Genomic DNA, 21,025 nt, shown 5'->3' with positions numbered 1-21,025 from the left:
TAATGTGAATTACCGTGCTTTTAATGTCTGAGACCCTGTTATAATGTCAATTACCGTGTTTATAATGTGAATTACCGTGCTTATAATGTGAATTACCGTGTTTATAATGTGAATTACCATGTTTATAATAACTGAGGCCCTGTTTATAATGTGAATTACCGTGTTTATAATGTGAATTACCGTGTTTATAATGTCTGAGACCCTGTTATAATGTCAATTACCGTGTTTATAATGTGAATTACCGTGTTTATAATGTCTTGTACCGTGTTTATAATGTCTATTATCGTGTTTGTCATGTGAATTATCGTAATTTCACCACTAGAGGGGACGAGGGAACGCTAATCATTATGGAAGTGTATATCTTCTTTTCTTTTTGGCGGGAAATGCAAATTGACTAATGATAAATCAGTATCATACTTTCTTTACTTTTTTCATGTATATATGCGCATAATCTCGGATAACCCAGGACTAAAATCTTGTGTAATTTGGTCAGATGATAGATTACCATTTATTTTCATGTCATCTGGCCACATGAGCGCATTATCTGGGACAAAATTCAAATGCAAAAATTCTGGTTTGTTGTATCCTGAGATCTTTGTTCTGAATCATTTCCGTCCAATCACCAAAGTGTTCTCTCTCAATTGTTACCATGGTTATGCTACCATCTTGCTTCTCCTATTTGTTTCTTATGGAGACATTTCAATTTGGGCGTGTTCATATAGGCCCCTCCCCCTGAGTGTAAAGGGTTAAAACTATCATGTTGATGTTATGGATGATTATAATAGCTTAGTCTATGAATTGTGTAGCAAAAAAAAATGACCGCTTTATTGGGGTGTCCGCTTTGATGTTGCTTGAATCCCAGATTGCTCCTTTAGTTAAAGTACAATATTTTTGTGGTATGAAAAGCTGTTTTCTGAGAAATAAGTCCACAGTCACAAAGGAAGTGTATGTAAGTCTACATGTTTTTAATCAATGATCAACATTTCACCATGAAAGTCATATTTTATGAAACACAGGAAATTGGTAAGACTTTGGTCTTGTTTATTCAGCAGCTTCTTTTCCCTGTAAGAAGAAAGAAATAACAGAATGGATCAGTATTAATAATGAACATGATAAATATATCAACACTTGGAAATAACAGAATGGATCAAGTATTTACGACTCTGTGCTCAGCTTGATTTTTGATTTTGAAGTACCAACTAAATTTGGATTATTTACCCTGTCCTGAAATGTGTTTCTCAGAGATCCTCAACATTTGAGTGATTGTAAAAGGTCAGTATTGACATCTGTGAAGAATGAATCATAGGTGGTGTTGATGTGGTCATGTTTGAACATCAGTCAGGTGTAGGTTTAGCAGCACTTCTGTACCTTTCCACTGTCGCGGCTCTTGGATCTGAGCTTGTTGACCTGAGTCTCAGCGATGTCAGCACGCTCCTCGGCCTCCTCCAGCTCATTCTGAACCTTCCTGAACTTAGACATGTGCTGGTTGGATGCTTCCTCCTGGGTAAAGAAAAGAGAGGGAGAGCCTAACATCAGTATTGAAAGTTTGAAGCTTCAGGTAGCAATTTAATATATATTTCTTAAAGGAATTATGAGGGAGAAGGATGATACATGAGAGAAAGTGAGTGGTGGAACAGGGGATAAACTGCTGCTTCCAGGACCATGTGATCCAGGAGAGTCAGCACTACCACCAGACCAGCCCCCGGCACAAAGCTAAAATATATTCAACCCTCTCTACTTTACATTGTTACACATAGGAAGAGGAGTCACTGTGCATAGATTTCTTCAGAAATGACTTGCACTATCAACTGAGTCAATGTTGACTGATGTGCAGTACAACACTTAACTAAACTGTCTAGACGTTTTGTAATGTCTACTAGGGAATGTAAGCTTTCAGAGGTTTTGACTAAGTCTGTGACTCACCGCTTCCTCAGCGTGCCTCTTGTAGGCCTTCACTTTCATCTGCAGCTTATCTACCAGGTCCTGAAGTCTGGCAACGTTCTTCTTATCCTCCTCAGTCTGTGGGAGAAGTTACAAGAATCAATAGTCCATAGTTTAACACACAAACCAGTGTGCTTGAGTGTGTGAAGAATGCACTTTTTCTTACCTGGTAAGTGAGCTCCTTGACTCTGCGCTCATACTTGCGGACTCCCTTGACCGCGTCTACACCTCTTCTCTGCTCGGCCTCCACCTCAGACTCGAGCTCACGCACCTTTGTGGAAGAAATAAACGTAGGCATTTATGTGAGGTGGTGAAGTCAGACGTAACAAATCTTTGTAAATCAGAGGAATGTTCTTCTACTGGTCAAGAAGTGTTGTCTGCTCCTATGAACTTTTACGATTTTAATTAAAGGGGTCTATAATGAAAACAACGACATTTCATGATGTAGGTGGGTGATTCAGAGAAAAAGCCATTACACAATGCTCCTGTGTATTTTTATATGATCAAATACATGTCTTTCAATCCACCCTGCTGTTAACTCACCCTGGACTCCAGTTTCTGGAGCTGCTTCTTGCCTCCCTTCATGGCCAGATTCTCAGCCTCATCCAGGCGGTGCTGCAGGTCCTTGACTGTGACCTCCAGGTTCTTCTTCATCCTCTCCAGGTGAGAGCTGGTGTCCTGCTCCTTCTTCAGCTCCTCAGCCATCATGGCCGCCTGGAATGGTAGTTAGTTTCATTTATGCACCAACTGGCACCAATCATAATGTCCCTCTGAGGTCATCTGACCTCCTTTTTGAGATCTCTGTTTAACCAGCCCAGCTTCCATTGGCCTTTGGGGACAAATCTAGTTGATGTAATTGAGTAGATCATAAGGACTCACGTCAGTGATGGCCTTCTTGGCCTTCTCCTCTGCGTTCCTGGCCTCCTGGACGATGTCGTCCACCTCTCCCTGCACCTGAACCAGGTCAGTCTCCAGCTTCTTCTTGGTGTTCGCAAGGCTGGTGTTCTGAAGGAGGAAACCAGGCCATTTGTTTGACTCTCAGGAGAACTTACAAGGCTGAAATTATGAAAATGTAAATATAAAACTATGAAAATATTAAAGGTTTATCAATATTAAGCACTGTTGAATTATATATGTGTGTGTAATCGGTATGCTTGGTTGAGTTTCATTAGAAATGTCTTTTGACCCGTACCTGGGAGTGCAGCAGTCCGACGCGCTCGCTGGCGTCGACCAGCTCAGTCTCAGCCACTTTGCGTCCTCTCTCTGTCTGCTCCAGAGCAACTCTCAGCTCCTCGATTTCAGCCACCATCAGACCGTTCCTGCGCTCCACCATGGCTGCCTGCTCCTTCATGTCCTCTGCGGCGCGGACGGCATCATCAAGGTGCAATTGGGCATCCTGGGGTTCACAAAAACATAGTATCATTAGACTTGTGGAAGTAGGGGCGATAGGATTGGTAATAAGGGGGAACGGGGGATAACTAGTCCGCATTTAACCCAACCGCTCTGAATCAGAGAGCTGCGGTGGTCTGCCTTAATCCACGTCATCGGCGCCCAGGGAACAGTGGATTAACTGCCTTGCTCAGGGGCAGAATGACAGATCCAGTAACCTGTTGGTTACTACTACTACTAACCACTAGGCTACCTGCTGGTTACTGGCCCAACGCTCTAACCACTAGGCTACCTGTTGGTTACTGGCCCAACGCTCTAACCACTAGGCTACCTGCTGGTTACTGGCCCAACGCTCTAACCACTAGGCTACCTGCCACCCCAGTGGGTAATAGGCATGTTCATTGGTAAAAATGTCCCCGATATCCCTACAGTATTTTAGTCCACTCCAATATCCCTACAGTATATTAGTCCACTCTAATATCCCTACCTTCCTACAGTATATTAGTCCACTCTAATATCCCTACCTTCCTACAGTATATTAGTCCACTCCAATATCCCTACCTTCCTACAGTATATTAGTCCACTCCAATATCCCTACCTTCCTATAGTATATTAGTCCACTCCAATATCCCTACCTTCCTACAGTATATTAGTCCACTCCAATATCCCTACCTTCCTATAGTATATTAGTCCACTCCAATATCCCTACCTTCCTACAGTATATTAGTCCACTCCAATATCCCTACCTTCCTACAGTATATTAGTCCACTCCAATATCCCTACCTTCCTACAGTATATTAGTCCACTCTAATATCCCTACCTTCCTACAGTATATTAATCCACTCGAGTACATTCCTCTGGTCTATTATTTTCTACTGATTCACAAACAAATCCCTCCCCATGTTCAGGTTTTTGAGCCTGATGTCCCAGTCCCTTTACCTTGTACTGTCCCTGGACGTTCCTCAGCTGTTTCTGGGCCTCAGCGGCCTGCCTGTTGGCGTGGCTCAGCTGAATCTCCATCTCGTTCAGGTCTCCCTCCATCTTCTTCTTCACCCTCAGGGCGTCATTCCTGCTCCTGACCTCAGAGTCCAGGGTGCTCTGCATGGAGTCAACCACCCTCTGGCTGTTCCTCTTGATCTGCTCCATCTCCTCGTCCTTCTCAGCGATCTTCCTGTCCACCTCACCCTTGATCTGGTTCAGCTCCAGCTGCACACGCAGAATCTTGGATTCCTCGTGCTCCAGTGTGCCCTGAACGAAGAGAAGCAGTCAGATGAAGCAACCATTCACTAAGCTGGGAGATGTATTCATAACATGACTAACTGAGCTAGCCAATGTACATGATCATATATTTTGAGAAAACAAGTTATGTGCCCTGGACAAGGAGAAGCAGTCAGTCAAATTGTGCTCAGTACATTTGGACGTGTTTAACACAAATAATTACAAACTGAATATATGACTACAATAAACAGCGATAAAGGGAGCATTGGACTGTAGTTGGTATTGGCTAGTGTAAAACTGCTTTTCCTATGAAACAGCTGTAGTTTGTACCTCAGCCTCCTCCAGAGCGGTCTGGATCTCAGACTTCTCTGTCTCCACGGTCTTCTTGGCCTTCTCCAGCTCATGGATGCTCTTGCCAGTCTCTCCGATCTGCTCAGTCAGGTCAGAGATCTCCTCTGCACACACAAACACAGGAGCTGTTTAGACTCAGGAGATATTCAGTAGATATCACCAATGCACTGAAGTTTATAATGAATCATAATAACATATAATTCATGAACAGCACTTCATACTGTCTTGCTAATCTAATTTCCCACCACATCATTGGGTTGTTCAAAGGAATACAAATTACAAGTTCGAAAAAATATATTTTAAACTTTACATAAACATTCTGAGATTGTTAAAAAGTAATTTTTATATCATGTTGATGATTACAGTTGATTCCATTTTCAAACACTGGTCAAACATCGGACGAAAATAACTGCTGTCAAATGCTCACGTTGCAGGTTCTTGTTCTCTCTCTTCAGAGTCTCCAGATGATCCAGAGCCTCCTCGTAGGAGTTCTTCATCTTGAAGAGTTCAGTGCTCATAGAGCGAGCCTCCTTCTGAGCTCCTTCCAGCTCAGCCTGACCCTCCTCATACTTCTGCTTCCAATCTGCCAGAACCTGGGAGAATCCATGGGATTTTCATTACAACTCATTGATGGAGAGTTTTGAATCAGAAATATGCTACAATTATACTACATCTGATCAAATAGCAGACAGGAAACATCAGCCTAGAGTGAGGTTTATAAATGTTCACCTTGTCAAAGTTCCTCTGCTTCTTGTCAAGGTTGGCGGCCATGGCGTTGGCTCTCTCAACGTCAATCATGAGGTCCTCCACCTCTCCCTGCAGTCTCTGCTTGGTCTTCTCCAGGGAGGCGCACTTTGAGTTGGTTGCCTCAATGGTCTCCTCAGCCTCCTGCAGACGCTGGGCCAGCTTCTTCCTGTTGGACAACAGCGGGTGGTGTTATGGTGAGTCATTTGTTGTGAAACAAATGTTGCACTACATATTGAAGTAACATTTTCTCAGATCCCCCTACCACCCTCACCATCCACACCGTTTATTTGAGTTTTTGCCATTGTGTGCAACTCACTTGGCCTCCTCCAGCTCCTCTGTGCGTTGGATGGCATCAGTTTCATACTTAGTCCTCCACTGAGCCACCTCACTGTTGGCCTTGGACATGCCGCGCTGCAGCTCTGCCTTGGCCTCCTGCTCCTCCTCAAACTGCTCTCTCAGGAGATCACAGTCATGGCGGGCAGACTGGACACCATGGGCCAGTGCGTTTTTAGCCTTTGAGAGAGAGAGAAAGAAAGACAAAGAGAGAGAGAGTAAAACAAATGATATTAGAAGTCTCTGAGGGTGGTGTAGAAACAGTCTATGTGTAGATAAAGCTTTAAACTGTGGGAGGTGGTTTCCATTTTGGGTGCCTTACCTTGACCTCCTCCTCAATCTGTCTCTTCAGCTCCTCCACCTGCTGGGTGAAGGCCTGTTTGCCTCTGGTCAGCTGAGACACCAGGGCTTCCTTCTCCTCCAGCTGGCGGCCAAACTCACCTGCAGGAATAGAGGGTCATCTTGTTATTGGGACTCTGTTCTCTAAGATTGAAATTGTATTTTGAGGTATCATAGGGCAGAAACTATGTAGACTGAATTTACAGCCCTCAACATGTTATTGTGTACTACTTAGGTGAACTATATTGGTTTCTTGTTCATTGTTGAAGGTACCATTTTCTGTCAGAAGTCTGGCCCTCTGTCCGCTGATGTCGTTGACCTGGCGAGCATTCTCATCATTCTTAGTCTTGAGCTCACTCAGCTGGTCCTCAAGAGTACGGCACATCTTCTCCAGATTGCCCTGTTAGTGAAACATATGGGACTGTCAACTTCAGTTTATTGAATGGTAATTTAGCTGACCCTCCTCAACACTGCTTGACCAAAACATCACTACTCACCTTAGCCTTGGCGACGGCCTCCATGTTGCTAGAGAGGTCATCAATCTCCATCTTGTACTCGCTCTTCTCCTTCTCCAGCTTCTGCTTGACGCGCTGCAGGTTGTCGATCTGCTCCCCGAGCTCAGCCACACTGTCGGCCTGCTTCTTGCGCAGAGCGGCGGCTGTGGCCTCATGTTGCAGGGTGGACTCTTCAAGATCGCGACGCAGCTTCTGGAACTCAGCCTCGCGCTTCTTGTTCATCTCAATCTGAGCAGCAGTGGCGCCTCCGGCCTCCTCCAGTCTCTCGCTGATCTCCTCAAGTTCCCTGGAGAGATCGGCCCTCTGCTTCTCAACCTTGGCCCTGGCAGCACGCTCAGCCTCAATTTCCTCCTCCAGCTCCTCAATACGGGCCTAAAACAGGGGGTAGGAGCAGGGGGATGAACACTACAATACAGTTGAAACAATTGAACCTCACTACATAATAATAGTATGTATTGTATATTTAGTATAAATGTGTTTATACATAGCCAGTTACACTAACATATTTACTATATTAGACAGTGTCCCATTAGACAGTGTCCCATTAGACAGTGTCCCATTAGACAGTGTCCCATTAGACAGTGTCCCATTAGACAGTGTCGCATGCAGAAACCAAACTAATAACGGTAAGAAGCACCATCTTCCATCTTACGGAGCCATCAGAATCCACCAGGAAGAACATGTGCTACCAGAATAAATGTGTCAGTTATTTTCCTGTACTGTACCTGGAGTTCCTTGATCTTCTTCTGCAGCTGAGCTCCCAGAGACTGCTCATCCTCTATCTTGCTGAGGAGCTGGCTGGTCTCAAACTCCTTCCTAACAAACACAAACACGTTGATTGCAAAGTTTGTTTTGGTTAGACAGTATAAAGGGAGCATATTTTACCATTCACTTTGCTTGTAAGAATCACATACAAAGTTTAATTCATAGTTATAAGAATGAGCCAAGAAGAACCATTATGTTGATTAAGATGGCAGAGAATACTGTAGTAATTTATTTGTGTTTACTTCTTGATTTTCTCATCAGACTGCTGCTTGTCATTCTCCAGGTCCATTATGGACTCCTGGGCCAGTTTCAGATCTCCCTCCAGCTTTCTCTTGGATCTCTCAAGGTCCATACGGAGCTTCTTCTCTTGCTCCAGAGAACCCTCAAGCTACAAGATATAAACAGACATGTGTTGGTCAAATCTAAACAACTGAAGATAATATCATCTTACACACTATCATGGCCAGAATGTCAAACTCCACTCACGTCGTCCACTTGCTGTTCCAGCTTGGTCTTGGCCTTGGTCAGAGTGTTGACTTTGTCCTCCTCTGCCTGCAGGTCGTCCAGTGTCTGCTGGTGGGCCTCTTGGAGGGCTTTCTTCTCCTTGGTCAGCTTGGCAACACTCTCATCCATAGACGCCATCTCCTCTGTCAGGTTTTTAACCTGAAAACAGCCACAACAAAATGAGTCTTTGGTCACTTCACCATAAATGGGAGAATTAGTTAAATTTATAATAGAAATGTGTCAACAAGTGCTGTACTATAGATTCAACACTAGATGGCACTGTACTCCATGCCAGTGTACTGAATGGAAATCATAAACGAGTTGGTAGCAGAACATGCAATGAATGTGGGGAGAACACCACAACTGAAAATCCACTATTTTGTGTCTTAATTATTACTGAACCCACAAAAAGACTTGAATTACATTTTTGTTTTGAGTTGATTATTCTTTGGATTATTGTTTGGTTAGACTGTCTACAAGACCTTGTTTTCAGTGGCGTGCTTCTCCTTCTCCACTTTGGCCAAGGTGAGCTCCAGGTCATCAATGTCCTTCTTCAGCTCAGAGCACTCATCCTCCAGCTTCCTCTTCTTGGCAGTCAACTCAGCATTCATCTCCTCCTCATCCTCCAGCCTCTCAGTCGTCTCTTTGAGTTTGGCCTCCAGCTGGATCTTGCTCTTGATGAGCCCCTCACACCTTTCCTCAGCATCGTTCAGATTCTCTGAATCCTGGTTTCAGAACAGGAGAAAAAACCTGTGTTCTCACTTTGTGTATCAAAATATAGACTTGATTTAGTCAAATAAGTCAGAGCAAATCAATTTAAATGCATGACATATATAAATATATATCACAGGCCAAAAAGATCATCAAGGACTTCAACCGCCTGTTCACCCCGCTATCATCCAGAAGGCGGGGTCAGTACAGGTGTGTCAAAGCTGGGACCGAGAGACTGAAAAACAGCTTCTATCTCAAGGCCATCAGACTGTTAAATAGCCATCACTAGCCGGTTACTACCCGGTTACTCAACCCTGCACCTTAGAGGCTGCTGCCCTTTGTACATAGACATGGAATCACTGGTTACTCAACCCTGCACCTTAGAGGCTGCTGCCCTGTGTACATAGACATGGAATCACTGGTTACTCAACCCTGCACCTTAGAGGCTGCTGCCCTGTGTACATAGACATGGAATCACTGGTTACTCAACCCTGCACCTGAGAGGCTGCTGCCCTGTGTACATAGACATGGAATCACTGGTTACTCAACCCTGCACCTTAGAGGCTGCTGCCCTATGTACATAGACATGGAATCACTGGCCACTTTAATAATCGAACACTGGTCCATCCTTGAAGAGGAGTGCATGTTCCCCAAGTCTTGGGGGGAATATACTGTTTTACCCACTTCATATGTACAGTATATACTGTATTCTAGTCACCTTAGAGGCTGCTGCCCTATGTACATAGACATGGAACACTGTTTTACCCACTTCATATGTATATACTGTATTCTAGTCAGGACCATCCTATTCAAGTATTGTTCATACGTGCTGATGTGTGTGCGATCGTGTCTGTGTCCTTGTGTGTCTAAATGTGCTCTGATGAGGGTTGTTGCTCACTCACAGATGCGACTTGAAGCGCCAGGTCACTCCTCTCCTGCACCATGGCAATCATCTTCTCCTCCAACTCCTTCTTCTTGGCCAGAGCCTTGGCCAGGTCTGTCGTCATCTTCTCATAGTTCTCCTTCATGTTGGCCAGTTCCTTCTCAGTCTCAGCGCTCTGCAGCAGGGGCTTGATCTTGAAGTACAACTTCATCCATGGCCAGGTTTTCACATTCATGAATGAACGGATGTTGTACTGGATGGCGTAAACTGATTCTCTGGTCCACAGAAAGGATAGAGTGACATGGTGAGTGACATGCTGAGTGACATGGTGAGTGACATGGTGAGTGACATGGTGAGTGACATGGTGAGTGACATGCTGAGTGACATGGTGAGTGACATGCTGAGTGACATGGTGAGTGACACGGTGAGTGACATGCTTAAAGGTGTTTTTGGGGTTTTTTTTCCCTGTGGAAAACGATATCCCAAGTATAAATACAGTAAAGTACAAACACTAAACGGTAAAAATATATGTTTTGAAGAAAATAGTATTTTTTTTATACAACTGCAAACTTCAAGGAGAGGCATTTCTAGTATTCCTTAACAGTAAAGAAAAACATCACTGGATGACGTATTTAAAGCTACATTCTGCGATTCGAAGAATAACAAACAGGGACCCCACCACTTTTTGCATACAGCTGAGGAATGGGGCTAGGGAAATATAATCCCTCTTAAATGTATAGACAGCGCTCTAGATGAAAGGACTGACAGGTGATGTTAAGATCATGAGGCATTTCATATTATTCCAGAATGAATGGGTAAATATCACTTAGTTAAATAACAATTGAACAGCTTGCTAAATACCAAACTGCTACTTTAATAGAATGTTATAACATGTACCTTCTCATCCTGAACAACTCACAGCATATTCACTATGTAATCACTATACATTACATACAGGTGGTTGACAGAACAGTTTGCCAAGATGTCTACTCTTCCTCACCTCCTCTCCATCATCTTGGTGAACTCTCTCCTCATGAGGAATCCACGGCTGAGAGCCTGGACCATGCCGACCAGAGAGGCCAGCTTCTCATCTCTCATCTCCTCCAGGACACCCAGCAGACCGGCTTTGAAGAACACCTGACACAGGTTGACGTGGTAAATTATGGAACCACAGTCAGGTGGTAACAGACAGAAAGGGGTGAATCAAAAGAGAGGAACAAAACCACTAGACTGATTTGAACAACATAAACATTGTAATCCTTACAAACAAACCATGGGATAGGTTGTTTATGAGCTGTACGTTATTGTATAGCTGTAGATTAATAATGTACACTGATATAGATAACTGTAGACATACCATTCTGACATGATGCACAAAATAATGAATTGAGTATAATATTTTATTTTACATTTTTAAGAAATAATAACAAGATGGATAGATCAACTGGAGAGACATTTAATGGTTAGAGTTTAAATGATCATTGAAGTTGTGTTTTAGTTGGCATCTCTTGCTGGGGGTATTTGACTGACCTTGGTGTGTCCAAACTTGTAGTCCTCGTGATTCACATCAATGGACCCAAGGAGCTTCTCAGAAGCCTTCTTGTTGTCCATGAACTGGCCCTCGGGGATGACGCTGGCATTCAGTACTTTGTACCTGAATCAGGAGAAATGTTTAACATATGTCAAGTTGTAATCGGTTTGGTTAAGCCTATTCTGATGCTGGGAAAACCCTTGGAGCAAATATTTCTGTGTGTGTGTGTGTGTGTGTGAGTGCGTGCGTGCGTGCGTGCGTGCGTGCGTGCGTGCGTGCGTGCGTGCGTGTGTGTGTGTGTGTACCTCTGCTTGAAGTCAGCATAGATGATTCTGCTGGGGAAGCCCTTCCTGCAGATCCTAATACCCTCCAGAACACCATTACACCTGAGCTGGTGGATAACCAGGAAGTTCTCCATCAAACCTGCAAACACAAACCAAGTATCTTTAAATACTCATAAACAGGTTAAAGATTGGTTCGTTAAGGTTACTAATATTGTACTGATAAGATGTCATATTTAACTCAATGTTTATTGTACCTGGAGTCTTTGACTCGTTGGGGATCAGGCAGCGTACAAAGTGAGGATGAGTGCTCCTCAAGTTGGTCATCAGCTTATGTAAGTTCTCCTGTAAGAGGGTTACAAACCATGTTCTCAGAAATCATTTCTGATAATCACTACACCTTTTGAAGGACTGAATATCCACATTTTAAAAGCTCACCCTGAACTGGGAGGACACAGTCTGCATGGAACCACCCTTCTTCTTGCCTCCTTTCTTGGTTGTATCTGTTGTAATGGAGAAAAGTAAATGGAGAAAAGTAAATATAAATGAGAGAATCTCAGGTTACCTTCACACAGATCTTAATGCAAATGCTGCCAATGAGATTGTGTAAAATAACACCTATTGTATGAGTAAATTAACCCAGTAAACCACCCAGAGAAATTGTGATACATTTAAAGCAGCAATCAGCAGTTGAAACAATAACAAAGCATCCTCCCTGCCCCTGTTTCAATAAAAACATGAGAGATGGGGCTGGAGAAATGTAACCACTCAAATGTATAGACAGAGCTATGTATTAATGGACTGACCATCTTGTTTCCCTGTACTTTGTTTACAAACATTGGAATAAAACAAGCTCAAATTCGGCTTCTGATGTTTGGGCGGCTGAACTGAGCTGATGTTCTTCTAGAATGAATGGGTACATATCTTAATAAGTCCACATATGGATGTATCAACTGCAGATTGAACCTTTAAAGAAAATGGCACTGAGTTGTAACTAGTTCTTCATTAAATCTTTTGATGTGCTGCTAGTCTTACCCTCAGGTGGGGCAGCGACGTACAGGGTCGCCATCAGTTTGACTGAGGACTTCCCGTACAGCTGAAGAACTGAGTCGTTCAGGGGGTCCTTGTTCTTCTCCAGCCAGCCAGTGATGTTGTAGTCCACAGTGCCGGCGTAGTGAACCAGGGAGAAGTGGGCCTCTGCCTTGCCTTTGGCTGGCTTGGGCTTCTCAAACGCCTTGGTTTTGCCAAGATGCTGGGCGTACAGCTTGTCCTTGAAGGTAGTGTCTGAAGACTTGGGGAACATGCACTCCTCTTCAAGGATGGAGAAGATGCCCAATGGCTTTATGAAAAGAGATGTATATCAAATTAGTGATATTTACATTTAGAATCACATTTATTCTTCCAGCAAACATGCTATTATCACAGTATCTTCATTTAGGGGCCCATAATAGGAAACATTTTGAGTTCTCAACAGTCAGATACGTTGTACCATGTGATAATATCTCACACATCACTCCATTTGAGCTTTGCTGTTGAGGTCCATTATAATCCTGACAGACAGCTTACCTTCTCAATAAGCTCAATGCAGGCAGCCAAGTCCATGCCGAAGTCAATGAAGGCCCAGACGATTCCCTCCTTCTTGTACTCCTCTTGTTCCAGGACGAACATAGTGTGGTTGAAAAACTGTTGCAGTTTCTCATTGGTGAAGTTGATGCACAGCTGCTCCATGCTGTTGTACTGTTGATGGAATTTCAGAAGGGATCATTTCATCATCATACAAGGCTGTAATCCCTCTCAATCACAACTCATTGTCTTGTTCTGGTCTCAGACTCACATCAAAGATCTCAAACCCGGCAATGTCGAGCACACCGATATAGAACTGCCTTGGATTCTTGGTGTCCAACATCTCGTTGATACGGATGACCATCCACAAGAACATCCTCTCGTAGATGGACTTGGCCAGAGCCGAGACTGAGTTATTAACCTGCAATGATAATACCTCTAATGAATACATGAGATGTTGACCATGTCTAGTGATGAGGTGAAAAGAGCTTTGGGGAAAACAACATCACTCTTCAAAACAAGCAATGCACTCATCACCAAAAGATGTATGGTGCTCAGAGAATGGTAGAAGCTGTGTTTGGCCGCCTTACCTGAGGCACAGTCTGTCCCTTGGTCACATACTCGTTGCCGACCTTCACTCTGGGGTAGCACAGAGCCTTCAGCATCTCAGCTGAGTTCAGGCCCACCAGGTAGGCGATTTTATCAGCCACTGGAGAGAGAACCAACATCAACAGACTCAGAAACACAAGATCACTTGTTTCTGATGTCACACTGACAAAAGGGTTCGGACAAGTTGTTTTGGGGGCTACGTTTTGATATGAACCCACATCCATCAGTTTAAAGCATTTCTGGAGGTTGGAATTTGGTCTCCATAAATTATCTCCTGCCGGACTTTGATGAGGCTCTGTCTGTCTTACGTGTCGTATACCTATGAGTGGGACTGGGAATGGGACTAATGATTACATATTGTATATCTATGAGTGGGACTGGGAATGGGACTAATGTTTACATATTGTATATCTATGAGTGGGACTGGGAATGGGACTAATGTTTACATATTGTATATCTATGAGTGGGACTGGGAATGGGACTAATGTTTACATATTGTATATCTATGAGTGGGACTGGGAATGGGAGTAATGTTTACATATTGTATATCTATGATTGGGACTGGGAATGGGACTAATGTTTACATATTGTATATCTATGAGTGGGACTGGGAATGGGACTAATGTTTACATATTGTATATCTATGAGTGGGACTGGGAATGGGACTAATGTTTACATATTGTATGAGTGGACTCACCCTCTGTGCCGTCTGGCTCGGCCTGCTCCTCACGCTGCTTCTGCTTGAATTTCAAGTTGCCATGATGCAGTACAGCTCCTGTCAGCTTGTAGATGTTCATCTTTTCATCATTACTGAAGCCCAGGACTGTAATGGCATCCTGGCATTAGACAGGAAATACAACAGTGATGAACTGAACGGTAGTTTTCTCACATACAGTACACTACAGTTCTGTTCTCTCAGCAGAACAAATGGGATGGATACATTTGACTGGCTTCTCAGATCCACGTGATTACACTTGACCAACACTGGTAGATGACAGCACAAAAGGAATTTTAGACTAGAGATTGACACGGGAACAGAACTCCCGCGTGTTTTTGTCAGGAATGGGAGTGGAGGTCTAGAATCAAGTTCGGACAGGGTCAACAGTCCACAGGAGCTGGCTGTACATGTATAGTTATAAACATCGTTTTTGGGGGTGGAAATGTGTCATGTGTAGAGCATTTCATAAAAATAAACTTTTAAAAAACGAAATACTTTGTAATTTCCCCCTCCCCTTCTGTCGGTTCACCCTCGCCGCTCACTCCAGTTGGAGCCGGTCACAACGCTACCTCAGATGCCAGTTTACGTTAGTAGGCTAAATGACGAAGCCTTTAGTAGAGGAATTGCAACATCTTGTTGCAGCCAAGGACCCATCACTAACAATATTAACATTAGAGCCAAGGAAAGAGAGATGTTTTAGTTCAATTTGATGGGCTTGTCTCTGACAATGACGGAACCTAGTACATGGCTTGTAAAAAAAAAAATGCTGCGGTGTAATGAAATACGCTAACGTTACCAACAAGAAAGCGGGACAAATAGCTGCTCTACTCCCAACAACTTTATCGTCAAGCCTGATTGTTCGTGTATTTAACTAAACCCGTAACGTATGAGGTGAAGAGTGAAATAAAAATGTATTGACTTATGCAGTAATGCCCGCTCAGGTTTATTTTTTATGTCCATGTTGTAAATGTTATTGTGTTGTAAATGTTCATATGCGACAGTGCTCAGCTGTAGGTTACTGTGGTCTGTCCTCATCCTCCAGCTTTAATTCATTTAGATTTAGGTAGTTTAGAATATGTTCTTATCCAGGGCGATTTAGGCCTACAGTCAGTGCATTTAACTAAGATTAGGTAAGACAACCACATATCACAGTCGCGTATTGCATTACTGAAATGATTTAGCATACTTCCTAAACAAACACAATAGCCTACATACTGTATTAATGTGCGCAAAAAATGAGCACTAGACGGGACAAGAGTGATGTTTTTATCCGGAAGAGACAGGAAAGTTCAAGGGTTGTAGAACTGTTGCTGGATCAGGGCAGTACAGGAAAAAACATTGACAGGACAAGATGGGAAAGGAATGAATTTTCACTCCCGTGTCAACCTCTATTTTACACAGTTCCACAGGGACTTAGTGACACTCTCTTGTGGATGTCTTACATGTACAGTATGGGCCTCAAGGTGAAGTGTGAAGGCATGAAGAGTTCCTTGAGGCACATGCCTAACTAACTCAAGGCATTTAGAATAAAACAAAACAATACATGAAAATTCCCAGCTGGTCCTACCCATGCCATATCTAGAATATGATGAACCCTTTGTTTGACTCACGTCTGTGGCATCCAGCTCTTCCTTGTCGTTGATGCTGGCCACAGTGATCTGACCCTGGCTGCACATGGGGAAGTCGTAGGGGTTGGTGGTGATGAGTGACATTTCTATGGACAAAAGAGAATGTCTTGTCAGTTAAATCTCTTAGATTTCTACTGTTCTACCTTTACAGTTTCTCTCTCTCTCTTTTACTCAACAGATGGACTCAAGTATTTTATATCACGGTTAGGGTTTCAAAGCTATCGGCGGTAATTTACCAAAGTTACCGTAATCTTCAGTAATTTTGGCAATTAACAGAAAATCTATGGCAACATATCGTAACTTTGGTAATTCATTTTTTAATAACTTTTAAAAAATGTATTCATTTTATATTACAATTCTTCAAAATATTTACTTTTGTTTAACAACTGCCCCCAGCTTGATGCCTAAACATTGACAACAAACACATATAATAAAACCGAATGTGTAAAATAATAAAATAAATTATATTTCATGCTGAAACCCTTATTAAACACCAATGGTATTCATTAAGTTGATGGTTCATATCTAGGATAATGTTTTACAGCTTCGTCATTCTATTTTAAATCATAGTATTAGGTTACTTAATATATTGGACATGTGATAATGCCACACAGAGGGTCAGAGATAATTACAGACCTCCGGGATCATCTGAAATACCCCAAAGGGCCACTGGATGTCGTATGATAGATTACATCAAATCCTTGAAAGATACTTTCACAATACTTATCAGAGTGCATTACTTGATACATCTTCCACAAAGACCTGACTCATATCTAGATGCCTTGTTACGTTGGATGTACTCATTGTAATAGTATTAATAGTGTGGACAATGAATTCCACAGATGGGGGTGGGAATAATTTATCCTGTAACTCTACTTTGCCTTACCAACAACCTCAGGTTTGTGATTGGTCATCATCTGGAAGAAGATGTGGTAGCCTCTCTCATCGGGAAGCTGGAAGGACACTCTGGACTTCTCTAGCAGGTCTGAGAGAGAAAGAGAGAGAGATTGACACAAAGAGAGAGAGAGAGAGAGAGAGAGAGAGTGAACATTAGATAAAGATTATCTCCCCCAAAAATCTGTGTGAATTTAGTAAAGAATTGAGAAACAATCAAAATCAACTCACAGGTCTCAATGTCAGCTTTAGCCAGTTTGCTACCTTGGAAGTGAATCCTGATGAATTTACCCTAAAGTAGAGCATGGGGGTTAGAAAGAGGATAACTAAATACATCTAACATTTTACTTTGATAGACTCCTTTAAATGTTACAATTTGTTGAGCATCCATTGATATAACAAATGGGAAATACTGAAATACATTTGTCCAATATTAGATAACTTTCACAGTATGCCCTTCATACTTACAAAGCGAGACGAGTTGTCGTTCCTCACTGTCTTGGCATTACCGTAAGACTCCAGCAGAGGGTTAGCAGCAATGATCTGATCCTCAAGAGACCCCTGATTGAGACAAACACAAGTTGCTCAGAAACTGGTAAAGTAGTAAAGTTTGTTATTCTCGATCGCTTGAACACAGCCCACCAAACTGAAATGTGTTAGAAAGGTACAACCTACCTGCATTTTGCCTGGCTCTGCTTCCTTCTTGGCACCAGACACTGCAATGGTGGCAAAGTACTGGATGACACGCTTGGTGTTGACAGTCTTTCCTGCACCGGATTCTCCACTGGTTATTAATATGACAGAGAAACAGGGGTTTTAGTAACATGTTTGAATGTCAGATTGACTTACACTAAGAAATAGCATTGAAAAATACACTGTTTTCCTACATAAATTAACAAGTATCCCCACTCATCGACTAATTTCTATGCATAGCCTAATCCATTCATAATGTCATGTATTTTCATCACACCCAAGTGTCCCAAAATATTGCAGTAGAAACCCTTTCTCAAATGAGATTTTAGTAAACGACTTACGTAATCAGGACGGACTGGTTCTCCTGGTCTGTAACAAAACAACATATTGATTATCATACTCAAGCAACATTATGGGGACATTATTGAATTCATAGCATCATCATGGATTTCATTTTGGAACATTTTCCATTCAAGGCCAGTGATATCAGATATTACCAGTAAACTGTTCTAACGTAGACTAGAAAATAGCAGATACCTCTCTAAAGCACATTTTAACTTCCATCCATCCATCCATCCATCCATCCATCCATCCATCCATCCATCCAGCCATCCATCCATGCAGCCATCCATCCATCCATCCATCCATCCATCCATTCATCCAGCCATCCATCCATCCATCCATCCATTCATCCATCCATCCAGCCATCCATCCATCCATTCATCCAGCCATCCATCCATCCATCCATCCATCCATCCATCCATCCATCCATCCATCCATCCATCCATCCATCAGAGCTCATACCAATCTGCATGAACTGAAAGGCGTTGTCAGAGACGGAGAAGATATGGGGTGGAGCCTCCATCCTCTTCTTCCCTCTGTAGGCGTTAACAACCTCCATGTCGTACACAGGAAGCCACTTGTAGGGGTTCACCGTGGCACAGAACAGCCCAGAGTAGGTCTGGATGAAAGAGATTCAATTAAATTAGGGGATTAGAAAAATCAGATTGACGTTTACCTGGATTTATGTGAGGATGTGGGTGTACTATGGTATAGTAATGTAGGTCTATTGTATTGGTATGTTTTGGTGTCTACCATTACTTTATGTGTAGTACTGTATGAGTGTGTATGTTTATACAGGTATCTTACATAGATCATCCATGCTGCATAACGCTCTTTGAGGTTATACAACACAGAGGCTTCATTCAGGTAGGTCATCATGGCCATGTCCTCAATCTTGTCGTACTTAGGGGGGTTCATCTGGTAGACATCTGCTTCTTTGAACTCTTTTCCTTCCTGAAACAGTCAGACATCTAGATTATACACAGATCAAACTGGACAGAACTGAATGCTTTAAATAAACAAATCCCCCCCATCTAATCCAACTACTTTGTTATCAACCACTGATACATACATGGTGATACTTAACTAGTCAATATAGAAAATTATATTTAATTAGCAGCGATAAAAAGGATGTGTTTGAAGGTTATATTCTGCTTACCAAAAAAACTAAGAAATGCTTATTAATCAATCTTTGTTTACTTATTTAATTTTTTACAATTGGCATGATAAAAATGAAAAAAGTGTGTCTGCACAATCTTCAATTCTTTTCAAATCAGGCTTACCTCCTTAGTGCCGTTAGGATTCGTGACTGTTACAGTACACTTTCCTTCAGTCCTGGCAGTGACCAAACCCTTAAGGTAAAGCTCCGCCTTGTCTGCCACATAGCAGGCGTTCTTTGAATCAAAGGGTGCGGTTTGTGCCTCCATCCTCTCCTTCTCAGGCTTACGGAGGTATATGGCAGCCTTGCCGTAGATCTGCATCTCCGCGTCCGTACTCATGGTGACGGATCACTAGGAAAGAGACGAAACAAGAAACATGATTGACTCTGTGGTGCTTCCTCCACAGTCAACAGAGTTGTGAGTGGCATCTCTCACAGAACATTTGTCACTTTTCTTATGAAGACTCAAACTATGTCTCACCTTCTTTTTCCCCTTCTACAGATGAATTTGTACTTCTTGGAGAACCCTGGGAAACATTAGGGTGTTGTGAATAAGTCTAAAACATGATCATTTAGCCCCCGGAGGGCCAGAAAACATCATTCAACTCAATCATGACAGCCCTGTCCAATTAAACTACAGTTGCAACTGGTAACTTTCATTTTCCTCGTGGCAACTGACTTTACTACACATTCTGACAAGAATTCAAATAAATACCTCTGAAAACCCAGTTATATTATGAACCAACCCCTCAATTTACAAACAGCAGGAGCACCACTTTTGACCGTAAATGAAAGTTACAGATTTGAATAGAAAACACATTTAAAGTTTAACACAATAAATAAATAAAACATTTTAAATCAATGCCACTTGATTGCATATTTAAAATCTAACAAGACACATGTAAGATTCTGAGCACACAAAATGTTGTCAAATGTAAACATGTGAAGAGGTGGACAGAGTCTTACCACAGAGGAAGAAGGTGTCTGACTTAAGGATGCTGGGACTTCAGCCTGCTTATATCAGGTTGAAACTGACAACCAAGCAAAAGTTAATTATGGACCACTCTGGTAAAGGAATTGGATGAGAGACCTACGTATTTCTGTGTCTCACTAGCGCCACCAGCTCCCACGAGAACCACACTCCCATTACATTACTTTTTAATGAAATATTTGTTTCTGAATTGAATTTCACTGAATTTACGTAAATTAGATCAAATCAAATGTTATTTGTCACATGTGCCAAATACAACAGGACCTTACAGTGAAATGCTTACTTACAAGCCCTTAATCAACAATGATGTTTTAAGAAAACAATTGTGAGGTAAAAAATTGATAAAAATATAATAACAATAATTATGACACTGCCACTCAAATACTGTAATGACACTACAATTGTAATACAAATATAATCTTACTTAATTTAGTTTCATTTTTGTGGCATTAATCCTTATCAACAGCTTTCTTTATATTTAAAAAAAAATATATATATTATTTTGCTTTCAAACGCATCTAAACTGTCTCCTCAGTCACCTCATGCTTGTGAAGGAGTTGGCCGTTACTTCGTGCTTTGCTTAGTTTGATTTGTCACCCTGGTAAAACCATATTGCAAAAAATATTTTTTTAAGCTACAACAGAAACATTTAGGCTTTCAGTTACAACTCATAAAAGTGTTAAACCAACTGTGTAATTATTTATCTCCAGTATGATCTATTGAAGATGCTGCAGGAGCTTTTATTTGTCTCACATTTCAGTTGTCTAAAACGGTCCAGGAGGATTCTTAAGGCTTACATAACATCAGTACAGTATTTAAATCATCTTATCCACTCATATTTCTGACAGCCATGTAGCTGCCTCAAACTTTTATTACACTCTGAGGTAAATCATCTAGCAGCTGGCTTCTATAAAACTGCT

The 21,025-nt window shown here is 42.1% G+C and overlaps 1 protein-coding gene across 1 annotated transcript; it reads right to left on the bottom strand.

The window, feature by feature from the left end:
- Positions 1–944: 944 nt before the first annotated feature.
- Positions 945–19,641, bottom strand: LOC139571597 (myosin heavy chain, fast skeletal muscle-like). Its single transcript, XM_071394604.1, has 40 exons — positions 19,596–19,641; positions 19,239–19,466; positions 18,763–18,909; positions 18,418–18,574; positions 17,955–17,982; positions 17,596–17,704; positions 17,389–17,481; positions 17,152–17,212; positions 16,913–17,011; positions 16,009–16,112; positions 14,378–14,516; positions 13,662–13,780; positions 13,343–13,492; positions 13,075–13,245; positions 12,544–12,847; positions 11,947–12,011; positions 11,766–11,853; positions 11,533–11,650; positions 11,227–11,350; positions 10,697–10,833; positions 9,716–9,971; positions 8,585–8,827; positions 8,085–8,261; positions 7,841–7,986; positions 7,559–7,649; positions 6,816–7,205; positions 6,592–6,718; positions 6,302–6,420; positions 5,963–6,159; positions 5,629–5,812; positions 5,327–5,492; positions 4,879–5,003; positions 4,270–4,578; positions 3,134–3,337; positions 2,821–2,946; positions 2,485–2,655; positions 2,108–2,212; positions 1,924–2,019; positions 1,369–1,500; positions 945–1,062 (listed from the first exon to the last, which is right to left on the bottom strand). The coding sequence occupies exons 2-40, from the start codon at positions 19,452–19,454 to the stop codon at positions 1,042–1,044; spliced, it is 5,814 nt and encodes a 1,937-aa protein (XP_071250705.1). The 5' UTR covers positions 19,455–19,466; positions 19,596–19,641; the 3' UTR covers positions 945–1,041.
- Positions 19,642–21,025: the final 1,384 nt, after the last annotated feature.

This window comes from Salvelinus alpinus, chromosome 3 (genome assembly GCF_045679555.1).
Source record: "Salvelinus alpinus chromosome 3, SLU_Salpinus.1, whole genome shotgun sequence".
NCBI lineage: Eukaryota > Metazoa > Chordata > Actinopteri > Salmoniformes > Salmonidae > Salvelinus > Salvelinus alpinus.
The sequence above is the reverse complement of the archived record's forward strand: the minus strand, read 5'-3'. Positions and strand labels throughout refer to the sequence as shown.

Excerpts from the sequence above, each read along its gene's own strand:
- LOC139571597 (XM_071394604.1), bottom strand. The coding sequence starts at position 19,454 with ATGAGTACGGACGCGGAGATGCAGATCTACGGCAAGGCTGCCATATAC. Across the intron at positions 18,575-18,762 it reads ATGCAGCATGGATGATCTAT|ACCTACTCTGGGCTGTTCTG; the intron begins GTAAGATACCTG and ends TCTTTCATCCAG. Across the intron at positions 16,113-16,912 it reads TCACAAACCTGAGGTTGTTG|AAATGTCACTCATCACCACC; the intron begins GTAAGGCAAAGT and ends TTTTGTCCATAG.